Source organism: Nestor notabilis, unplaced genomic scaffold (assembly GCF_000696875.1).
Source record: "Nestor notabilis isolate BGI_N333 unplaced genomic scaffold, ASM69687v1 scaffold5648, whole genome shotgun sequence".
Classification (NCBI taxonomy): Eukaryota; Metazoa; Chordata; class Aves; order Psittaciformes; family Psittacidae; genus Nestor; species Nestor notabilis.
This window is the reverse complement of record NW_009938640.1, coordinates 52,530-65,043: the sequence shown is the minus strand read 5'-3', so window position 1 is coordinate 65,043 and position 12,514 is coordinate 52,530. Positions and strand designations below refer to the sequence as shown.

Genomic DNA, 12,514 nt, shown 5'->3' with positions numbered 1-12,514 from the left:
TTGTGGGCTCGGAAAATGCATAGGTGGTGGGACTGAACTACGTCATCGAGGCAGGCATTCCTCAGTGTGACAGCTTCAGGCTTGGTGCTTAAGGTTTCTAGCAATGAATGCTGTATGGTAACTGCTAGAAAACTAAAACCAAACCATAATGAAATAAACCCCACCCCAGTTACTAGAATATTCTTGACTTAGGGAAGGTTTCTAGAATGGACATAGAACCAAAAAAATCCCATCTTAAAAAGTGAACTATGCTGGGTGATTATAATCCTGAACAAAATGATTGACTTGACAGTAATGCCACATAAGGAGTTACGACAGGAGATGGGAACATTAAAAACTAAGTAGAATGGTGCTAACAGAAATATTATATTGTTTAGATCTTATGTGCAATAACCTTTTAGGAAGTTTATTAGGTCATTTTATATGATTTTATGTGTTTATATTCTACAGCTGCACTCCAATTCCGACAAAGGTGATGGATCAGTCAAATACATTCTTACTGGAGAAGGGGCAGGGACTATCTTTATTATTGATGACACGACTGGAGACATCCATTCAACCAAAAGCCTAGATCGAGAGCAGAAGACACACTATGTGCTTCATGCCCAAGCTATTGATAGACGGACAAACAAGCCACTCGAGCCTGAATCTGAATTTATTATCAAAGTGCAGGATATCAACGACAATGCACCAAAATTTACAGATGGACCATACATTGTTACTGTGCCAGAGATGTCTGAAATGGGTAAGGAAAATGAATTGTTACATTCAGCAATCTTTTAACAAGTTAAAATGCCACATACTGTTTGACAAAATTATCACACGGTTATTGTATCATTGATTGTATGTAAAACATATTACAGTTGAGATTATAGGAAGCCATCAAATGCAACTTTGTATGTTACTTGGGACATTCATATTAAGAAAACAGGATGCACACGCTTGTTGACTGTAGAGAGTCACTCTTAATCTGCTTTAACATACACTCCTGGGCAAATTGTACTTTGCACTCTAGAAACAAGATGTATTCACATATTCCTCATTCAACTACACTATGGCATTGTCTTATGTCTGTATGAGTAGTCTGTGCAATTCACAGAATTAAACAAATACAAAGAAACTAATTTTCTAGACTACCTTAGCCCATGGTGTCATATGTTTATTTATCTTGATTAAGTTTCTTATAAAGCAAGCTGAAATTCAGAAAAGTACTGATATTTGGTTTTCCCTGTTAGAAATATAGTTCAGATGTATTCTTATTATTTGAGGTGCCAAAACCACAGCTTCTATTACAGATGTGTATAGTGAAAATAGTGCATTCCAAACATCTGTACAATTCTTTGTTTTCAGGTACAAATGAAGTGTGGTATATGAAATATTTGTGAGCAGGTAGTAATCATAGCAGTCCTGGAAATACTGAATGTATGAAGTTTTAATCCTGAATCATGGAGTTTAGAGCTCTGACAGTTTGGAAGCAGAGACTGATTTTTACACCAGTGGCTTCTTCACTGACATAAGTAGAGTTAATCTTGTATAAAGTAGAGAATAAGTATGCTTTCCTATCTACCATACAAAATCAAATTGTTTTAAATTGACTTTGCAGCTTACCAAATATTTTAAAAGGGTAAGAAGTTTCCCCCATTCTCTTTCTTTTCCCCTGACTTAATGAGTGCTTCTTCATTCTTTCTGTCACTGCCACTCCACTGACACATAGGAGTACTTCCTTGATTTTCTGCTCAAAATGTCCTCCATACATTATGTTCTGAAAAATAATCTACCTGTCTGCATCATAATTTCTTGTTCTGCTTTGTTCTTTGTAGGTACTTGTACTGTTTTTCTCCTTTTCCAGTCTTTTCTGCTCTTCTGATTCATCCCACAGTGTGCTACTTCAGACATCTCTTCTCAGCTGTGGAGCACTCTAAGCCTTTTTTACTGTGATCCCTCTCACAGTAAGAATGCATGAAGGGAGAAACATCTTTCTTTGGTCTCCTCCTATTTCATTCTTTCTTCTTCTTTCATAGGTCATTGTTCCCATTTACCGCTTAACTTCCCTTTTATGAATTTCCTTCTTCCCACAGTCTGTTATTTCTCTCTTAACTGCTACTTTATCTTTGTCTGTAATTTCTATTTCCCCCTCATTCCACCTTTTCATAGAATAGTTAGGATTGGAAAGGACCTTAAGATCATCTAGTTCCAACCTCCCTGCCATGGGCAGGGACACCTCTCACTAAACGATGTCACCCCAGACTCAATCCAACCTGGCCTTTAATACGCTCTTACTATAATGATTTACCATTATTATTTCTAATAGCCTCTTGGGTCTCTACCAGAAAAACAATCTGTATTAGCCATTCTTGCTTGGTCAGTATCTAGCTAATAAAGATTTTAAGGTTATCAATCAAAGATATTTTCATTCCTTAAAATAATTTGCAAGCTGTTCATTGTTCTCTTAAATCTCTTGCACTCAAATACTGACTTCCTTGGTCATAGAATCATAGAATCATAGAATAGTTAGGGTTGGAAAGGACCTTAAGATCATCTAGTTCCAACCCCCCTGCCATGAGCAGGGACACCACACACTAAACTATGTCGCCCAAGGCTCTGTCCAACCTGGCCTTGAACACTGCCAGGGTTAGAGCATTCACAACTTCCTTGGGCAACCTATTGCAGTGCCTCACCACCCTCACTGTAAAGAACTTCTTCCTTATATCTAATCTAAAGTTCCCCTGTTTAAGTTTGAACCCATTACCCCTTGTCCTACCACTAGAGTCCCTAACGAAGAGTCCCTCCCCAGCATCCTTGTAGGCGCCCTTCAGATACCATCTTTTACTTCAAGCTATAAACATGTGGGTCTATACCTTCTACAGAGTGATGCTAGTGCATATAACAGGATGTGTTTCTAATGTGCAATTGCCTGCTTTAACCATCTAAGCATGCTATTGCAAATATCATTCCCAAGAGAAGCTTATGGATGTGCATTAGAGCGGTATTTCTGTGAGTAATGTCATAACACCTTTGTGGGAAGCACTACAGTGAGGTTATTACCACTAAGAGTATTGTGGGCCTGTATGAAACCTCTTCACTTGTCTTTGATAATTCACTGTGGCACAAAGCTTTACTCTCAGAGCTCATTTCAGTATCATCTAAGCTCTCATCTCAGTTGTCTCTCGTTATACCACAGACTCTTGCTGTTAAATTCATATCCTTTATCAACTGTCTTCAAAAATGCATAACTCTGTCTTCCTCTTTCTTTAGTTTCCTTTGTCTTTAATGGAACATTTTAATTAATTGATTATTTCCTTCCCCTGTGGAAGCCTTTTATTTTCTTCATAGGAGGAAAGACAGTGGAAAGGAAATCAATGTTATCCTCAAAGTCAAAAGCACCCAATATAGTTATTTTTCATTTGTTCACTCAAAGTTCCCCTTTTTTTTCATCCCTCAAAATGTAGTATTCTTACATAAATGTTAGTCATAATTCTGTAGTAGTCTGAATCTTGGTATTTGCTGTTCAGCTACATTATAAATGTTACTGTTTTCTAAAGAACAATTTGAGTAGTCTGGGATGGCATTTTGGGTTATAAAACAGAGTGGATTATAGTAAGCCAAAGAAGTTTTAGTGTGCTGTGGTATAAGCCCAGCTGGTAACTCAGAATGTATCATTAATGCATGTATTTTATAAATTAAATACTTTATTGGTTGTACCTGAGGTAAATCATTAAAATATCTACATTGATATCAACAACACTTTTGTGTTGTTCGAATATAATTGAATTTTCATATCCGGCCATACAGGCAATCTGCTGTAGGCATACAGCATATTTTCCTTGCAAATTTATGATCATTATTTTCTTTTTCTTTTATTGATTTGTTTGTTCATTGCATTCTGAAAGCATTTTATCATCTGTAGTCTCAGGAAGACTAATTCTATTATTGCTTCCACAGGATCCATTTTCTGTCAAATAATGGACATCCCTATGCCAGTCTTATTAGTCCTGTAATAAACACATTTTTTGATATTTAGCTGTGGTCTATATGTCACTAAAATCCTTGTTGTTATTGTATGAATTCCTAAGGATGATTCACTACTTTAAAAATATCTTCCACTTCATTTCATGGTCATTTAACAAACTTTCAGTGCTACTGTCTCTCTGTAACAGCCCTCACGCTGAGTAGCTGGTGGTATTTTTCATCTCTGTTATGCCGTTAATTTCAGCAGCAGATTCCTATCTGTCTCCTCAAGCAGTTAGCTGATATTTTTGCCACAAGTTGACCCTTGATCTATTTGTGAAAGCTGTAGCATGTTTATGGCTTTTGGTCTTTTAGGTAACTAACAAGAAAGTACAGGTAAGTTTTGTTAAATTATTTGCCAAATATTTGATTGCAATGTTTCCTGTGGCATAAAGTGAACATATTATTTATGCTTTATGTACTATGCTGGAAGAACTGAAAGAAAACACCTATTTCTTGCCTTCGTTGAACACTTCTCCTTAAAGTTGGATCTTGAGATCCAAGTTTTATATCTGAAATTATTTCTTCTGCAGTGTAAAAAGCTCAGTTTCATTGAGAACTATGCTCTGTTTTATGAGAGTCATCATTATCATTACTCGTCTAGTGGGGGGTTGGAACTAGATGATCTTAACATCCTTTCCAACCCAAACCATTCTGTGATTCTATCTAAACGTAAAGGGAAAGAAAAGCTCCCCACCCACCTCCAAACAGCAAAAGCCTTCCATTCAGATATCTTCAAAATGAGTGAAACACTGCATATTACATTTTCTAGTGTTCTATGTAGTCATGAATAAGAAGTGTATTCCAAATAAATTCTCCTTAACAAATTAATAGACACACTGGACTTTCCTGAACTTCTTTCCAGGGTATTATAATGTGAGGTAGTAAAAATTTCAGATAATCTGGAAGGCAATATTCATGGTGTTCATCAATACAATTTGCATGAGAAGTGTCTCTTTATCTTCCTGTATTGTTTGATTTTTATCTTATAATAAAGATATCAGGCAAAAATATTGTGATTTTCTACAGTGAGGACTTGCATCAATGATATAGTCATTAACTTATGTTGATTTCGTGGTGAAGACACTATTTTCTAATGTAGAATTAAACTAAAACATGTTCTCTTAATAGTTCAGCAAACTATGGAAAGTCATGCATAGAGATGTACATTCTCAGCAGACATGCTTTATTGAACTGCTTCATTATACATCAAAAATTTGTCTTCAGAGAGACAGATTGAAGTATTTCCCTTCAGCTTTTATATGATACATAATTTTACAAAATTTTTATTGTGAACATATTAAAAAAAAAAAACAACAAAACAAAACACGAAAGCCCAAAAGAAGAGATTTTTAAATAAAACTACAGTTTGGTTTCCCAAATGAATGTTCCTTATTTTTGATAACAGAAAAAAGAGAAAGCTTAAAGAGTGGTGTTCAGAGCACACAAACTTATTTTACAGTTCTGTATAGAGCATTAGCTAAGAAAACAGAATTCCCAATATGGAATCTCTAAACTGTAGCAGGAAATCATGTGGAATGGTGGTTGTACTCTAAACGAGCAAAGCCTCTACTTTGGGGAAAAAATCTTTTTATTACCTAAGTGGGGTGTCAAAATGCTTTCATAGCAAAATTTGGAGGTTTTCTTTACAGGCACTTTCACAGTAGGTTAGTGAAGAAAGTATGGAAGGTACGCCTCTGGGTTTGACATTCATATCTGTTCTGAGGTGTCTGGGGAAATTAGATCCCTATTTTTTGTGTTAGATTATTTTCCTCAGAATTGTTAACATTAAAAATAGCAAGGCAGCTATACTGTATAGTTTTCTATCTGAATCCTTTACACATCTCAACAGCAAGAACTCATTCTGCATCTGAATAGTACAAATATATTTGGAATCATGATTTGTCTGTCATGTTGATGAGCTAAATGATGCTAACTTTGAAAGGAGTAGTTGGAAGGTAAAGGTACTTTCTTTACCTTTTCTCACAAGGCATTCTAACCCGCAACTTTTACAAGCTGCCTTTCCTCTGTGCTCAGTAAATCATGCAAGAGTTAGGTGAAAAGCCAGTATGGATACATCTTGTAAAATGCTGAGCATGCTTTGTACTACAGTGAAAAAGTTAAGCATCCGATGAGCTACATTGCACTAAATGAGGGTTTGAGAGGTGGGGTGGGGGGTTGAGTTAAAGCTTGTAGTTCTAAGTGGGTTTTTAGACAGAAAGAGAACACTTTGCCACTGTGCAATACCAAATTACTATTATCAGGTGTTTCTTAGGAGAGAGGTACAGTTGTGCTTGAAAATCACCCTGGCAGATTTTAAGGCATAATAGCATTCCATTCATGCTGAAATGACCTGTCAGTTGCTTATGTGAGATACTGCCTTTCAGTAGACCTCTTTCTTTGTCCCACATCAGTGAGCACACAGATTCTATCCCCTACCTTTTGAGAGGAGAGAGGAGAGAGGAGAATGAGAGAACCATGAAATATCAGTATTTCTGGTATTTTCTTCTTTTGAAATAGCCAAAATCTGTTCAGCCATTCACAAACCTACCTTGATTGTCTAGAACTGGAAAAAGTGCAAATGCAAACTCAAAGGTACAGAAGTTGCCCAGCACTCTGTGTAGCAAACCATGGTAGGTGACTGACTGACTGACTATTGGATGGGCATATTTTTGTTGTATGCAATTAAAAAAAAAACCAGTAAACTATTTATCTTTAATGATACCACAAATTCCAACATTAAATAATGAAGCCATGAATAATTATTGTGGACAAGCCTTTATCCTTGAATACAGCAAGCTTATAACTGGAAGACAGAAGGGTCACAGCTTTTTCACCTCAAGTTAGAAATTACTGCCATACTTGGCTACAGAAACATATCATTACAATATTAAGATAAGCTATAGAATATGGGAAAAAATACGTTTTCTGTTCCTTGAAGTGACTTGATGTCGTTTACAGGAACTGTTATTCTAAGTTTAAATAGCAAATAAATATGACTGAATAGATTCCTAGAACATTTTAAGAAAATTACACTAACTTCAATTCATATTTGTTTCCCTTGCCACATAAACCGAAATACTGTAATTTAGTCAGGTTTACCATTAACTCCTGAATAACTATGAGCAGATTACTAGCTCCAGCTTGGTTTTATTACAATATTCCACTTCAAATTCAGCAAGGTTTCCTTGTATGTACATTGTGAATACATTTATCTATAAGACTGTATGTGTTTGGGCTATTCAGAGACCAGAAGACACTACGTTTAAGTATGCAGACACATTTGCTGTACCATTTACCAAATCTCTAGTAGAGATACAAAAAGCAACTTTTTGTTTCCAAGTTAATATCATTATTAACAAATAGTTTCTTAAACAGTGATAAATCCAAATCTGTGAAGATTTGCATGCTTTCTTTGCTGTACTTGAAGTCAGACTCTGATTTTAGATACTTGTATTCCCAGTGTATACTGAGAGTGTGCACAGTACCAAGCAATTCTGTGCAGTGGAAACCAATCTATGAAATTAAACGTTTGGAACTGAGGATCTGATGTCCACACCATATGTTTTGGGGAAATCTTATTTCAGACTAGCTCTTGTCTGGTCTCTGTGACTAAATGCCCATTAGCAGTGAGAATAAATCACATGTGCTGCCAGAGCAGATCTTTTGGTTTAGTTTCATCCAAAGGAATCTAGTTAGCATGCTCTGAAACTGTTCCATGAGGCAAATCAAAGTATGACAAGTAGGTCTTACCAAGAGAGTCAATTCAAAAGCATACTTCTTACAAATAACATGTGAAATTGAACACCCCAGAGTGAAGGTGATGCCTCAGTGGTTAATTTAACTGAGAAGCCACTTTCAAATGCAGAATTACATGAGAGTAGCCTGTTTTGTTTTTGTTTTTTTTAGTATTTTAGTACTGGGCCAAGAGAGTCCGTAGAAAGCACTGTCTGTAGAAGGATAAACAAGCGGGATGAAGACTGAACCTTTATTAACTTGCAGTCTTTCATTTAATGATTTCTTATGTGAAGTGCTGGGCAGTGATAGCAAAAAAGATGCATCATTAAATGTCTTGAAAAAATATAAAAACCAAAAAATACAAAATCACTTGTCTCTGTGCAGGACTTCTGCATTTTATTTCCTACAAAAATGTTATTCATAAGTTATCCTACTTAGTGACATGCTAGAAACTGTGATTTTATGTTTCTAATGGTACATAATAACAGAATACAAATACCTGTCTTTTGAACTCTTAACTTTCTACTTTGGAACCATCATTTGAATTCCAACAAGGTTCTGGTAGTTATTCCATTTTCAAATCTTTGATGTCTTTCAATAGCTATACTTTTTGATTTCCCTTACTATCTTTTATTGATTTGGGAACATTTATGTAAAATATTTTAAATACGTACTTCAAGATTAATTTTTATTGTGGATAAAGATCCTGAAGTCCATAAATATGAGTTGTTTGGAAATCTAAGCAATATCCAAGTTTTGAATCTATGTGTGTGAACATGCATATGTATGCATGCTATGTGGTTACTGTTTTATGGTTGTATATATGTAATTAAGTTACATATACATATATATACACATAAAAAGTTGGGTTTTTTTTCAAATTAGTATAAATAGTTTTCCTTAAAAATATGATAGGATGAAGACATATAGAGAAAATGTTATTAACCTCTCTAATTGTAAAATCTGAGGACTGTAAAAGTTTGAAAATTACATCTTAAAATATTTATATTTTTCAGAAAATTATGTTTATTATCAATTTTTATTTGTTGTACATACAGGTACATCTGTTCTACAGGTGACAGCCACAGATGCAGATGACCCTACATATGGAAACAGTGCCAGAGTAGTGTACAGTATTCTTCAGGGACAGCCATACTTTTCTGTTGACCCTAAAACAGGTGGGTATTTTGTATTTCTGTCAGTGTGATTTCACTAATATGTTGCAGTTAACTCTTTTAGATGAAATCCAATGTACAAAATGCACGTGAATGTGGTTTTTTGGTGATTTTTTTTTAACCCCTAATATACTCTACTTGGTTTAGCACTATGAAATTTAGGAGTTGCTGTGTTTTTCTGAAGGCTAAAATGAGCCTACTCTGTACAGAATTAGTTTTGAATTGTGCCATGATGCAAGCCATTCAGCCAAACTGGAGTAGCATTTTTCCGTCTTTATAAGCCTCTCTAGAGGAAGTGACTCAAATGTGCCTAATACATAATGGTTTTAAATGCTTTGTTTTGCCTGAAGGGTAGGTTTGGGTGGGTTATTGAATGTGTTCTTCAATACATGTACCATAATAAATTAATACAATTTGTGTATTTGTAAAACAGCAGAATTTCCATTTCACTGAAAATTTGTTCTAAGATTCAAGAAGTAAAATGAGCTGAAAATTTTATGCTTAAACGCTATGCATCACCCTTTCCTTTTTCCACAACATGTAAGTTATGGGTAATTAACCCAAATAGGTTTCTTTAAAGAAAGAAGAAATCTCTTTTGGGGATGGGGGTTGTTACTAGCTTTGGATTTTCCGAAGAGCATTATCTTAAGTATTAATATGAAGTTATATTTTTAGTACATATTTATATACTTAATAATGAGGAAAGATGATTTAAGAAAGTACTTTAATCATCTGAATTTTGTAACTGGTTTTGCCTATCTATATCAAAGCTTTAATAGTGAGGGGAAAGAATAAAAGATAGTGATCCCTACAATTAACTTTAGGGAAGAATAATGTTTTTTTAAATGTGCTGAAGTGAAGTAAGTATAGTGTAAATAGTTTCCATTGTAATGTTTCTACATTTAAGTGTCGTTGCTGCATACCTTACGCTCTGTGGAACTTGGAGGTATATGCTTGCTTCATTATAAGAGAAGTGTATCTGTGCTGTCTCAGCTAGCTTTGAGGTTAGGCCTGCTTTGAGCAGGAGGTGACCCCAGAGGTGTCTCACAACCTGTATTCTTCTGTAAGTTTGTGAGCTCATGTTAGAAAGGCCTGATTGTGTAAAGAGTGATAGGATCATGTTGGAGGACTGTGTAAGGTGCTGGGAGGCAATCCAGATGCAGGCCTGTTCATACATACTTTGTTATGGTAACAACTGCTGGCACACACCTTACCCAGCCATATGTGAGTACAGTCTGGCATAGCTGGAATAGGCTAAAACCACCCAGGTGCATATTAACAACTAAGACATATGGAAAATCAGTGATACTGTGCCCAAGCTCTCTCTGCCCTTTTTTACTTAGAATTGCAACCCTGGTCTACATTTCTACTTCTGTTTTGGCACTCTGAGGCAATGGTCTATATTTTTAATTTTTAAAATGGCGCGGAACTTGTAGTCTGGAACTGCTCTTCAGTCAATGAAGAATCGTAGTGTATGTTCTCAGTATCAGGTCTGTAACATGGAAGAAAAGAGTTGTGTTATAACTGTGTTTATGTTGTTAAGAAGAAGATGGGAGTGTATTTTCACTTCCCAAGCCTTAGGCTTTGACAGGGATTTAATAACACTTTATGAACGTAAACTGTTTTTAGTATGTCTGTAGAAAATTAAAATTATTCTGATATGTTAGTCTATTAAAATTACAAAAGAATAAATACCTTAGGAGGTAAGTAGACAGTGAAACAGTGAAAAAAAATAGGAAAAGCTTTTTGATTTGATAACTTGTCCTTTCATAATTGCAGAAGAGCAGTTAATTTAATTTGTCATGATATAATGGGAGGAAGTAGACTATTGGAAATGATGGGAAAGTCTTGAAGAATAGAGTGTTTCACTATAAAATTTCACTTTGAATTTCTGGGATTTGAGACTCATTTTCTGAAAACATCGCTCTTCTGAATTTGCAAGCATTTCTGTGACCTATTTTTCCTAAGGCTTCAATTGTTCAATTCCATCTTAATTATATTTTATCTGCAAGTTATCTGAATTTACACTGACATGCACAAGCTTCCTGTACAAGAAAGGAGGGACAGAACAAGGGAAAAGAGGAAGCTAAAGGACCTGACATTCATGACTGAATGTAATGTTCTGGAGCATAAGAATCTTTTATGGCTATAGGTAAAGTTTCTTGGAGCTATCAGATGCAGACATCAAGGTGTTCATAGCTCAGTGTGAATACTCGTTTTAAGAAGTCTTCTGCTTCTGGCTTAGTGCTGTCTAAACTTAGTTTTAAACAATTTATTATCTGAAGACTTTAAAGTTACAGAGTTTTAGGAGCTTAGTTTAGAATAGTTTAAATAGGATTTTAGAACTCATAAACCGGAAATACAAGAGTGGGCCAGCACCAAATTACAAACTCTTTTCCACACCCAAAGGAGAACAGAAGTGTACTGGGGGAGAGTAACCCCCCTGCTGTAATTAGAGACTCAAGCCTGGGCTCCTCCAGGGGCTGTCCCAGGAGAGCTTCAACCTCATGGGCCAAGACTGAAACCTATCATGAGGAGTCCACAGAAGATACTGCCTGATCACCCTTCAGGCTGAGGGAGCTACTGCCTACAGCGGTATGGGATACATTATAGGATGCAGGGAAGAGCCCTATGGTATTGTGCTAGACTTATACTTGGATGTTTAGAGGAAAGACCTCTAAACAGGAAAGGGAGGGTTTGAGATGGATTATGGAGTGAAAAGCAGGGGATAATAGAGGGATAAGGGGATAAATGGTGCCCATGGTGTGTAAACAGGCTCTTACTTAGCACTGTTACCTAATCATGCTCTCTGCTTGATCAGCACCATCTGTCGTATCTTATTATGGTCCATTTCTAACTATTTCTTTAGTGAAGAGGCTCTATCTGTATGCATGTGTGCGTGGAAGTTTAGGTGCCAGCAATTGGAGATGGATGACCATGGGCTGGAAAGGCCTGTGTGTCTGTGGTGCCAGCAAACTGGAGAGCACAGAGTGTGTGCATAGTGCCTGGGTGCTTATGTCAGTGTGGGATCACGACTGAGTCTCAGGCTGGTGTAGCCACTGAGTTGGATGAGTGGCTTGGCTGCCAGGTATCCAGGTGGCCAAAAGTCTGGGCCAGATACCGGAGAGACCAGTCAGCTCAGAATTCAGCAATCAGAGGGGCTAAGAGGTCCAGACCAGTCTGGGGTGACTGTATGGTCCGTGGGTTGACTGAGAGGCCTCTTTGCATATGTGTGTCTCTGTGTATGAGGCAAGGGGAGACCAGGGAGCCAACTACTGGGGTGCTCATAATGTATACGTGAGATATCATTGGGCACTAGGGGTCCCGAGGCTCCAGAACCTGTTACTGGATATGCTTAGTGTGTAAGACCCATTACTGGGGGATCCATAGTGGTCTGGGATGAAAAGGGATGTGTGAGTGTGTCCAGAGTTAAAAGGGAGTCTGTACCTGCAGCTGGAGGGGAAATGCAGGTGCTGGATTTGTATGTCCAGGTGCCAGCAAGCGTGAAGACTGGGATCCAAGTGACAGCTTCTGGATAGACCGAGTGTCCAATAGAAATTACAGGAGGAATATAGCATGTTGAGTATGTGCGT

General features: G+C 36.7%; 1 protein-coding gene across 1 annotated transcript in view; it reads left to right on the top strand.

The window, feature by feature from the left end:
• Nucleotides 1–450: 450 nt before the first annotated feature.
• The window catches only part of LOC104409529 (cadherin-18), a gene marked incomplete at both ends in the record, with an annotated part of 60,434 nt that continues 48,370 nt past the window's right edge, over nucleotides 451–12,514 (top strand). The window contains 2 exons of the mRNA XM_010019427.1: nucleotides 451–745; nucleotides 8,805–8,924. Coding sequence (XP_010017729.1) covers nucleotides 451–745; nucleotides 8,805–8,924 — 415 coding nt within the window. The remainder of the gene's footprint in view (nucleotides 746–8,804; nucleotides 8,925–12,514) is intronic.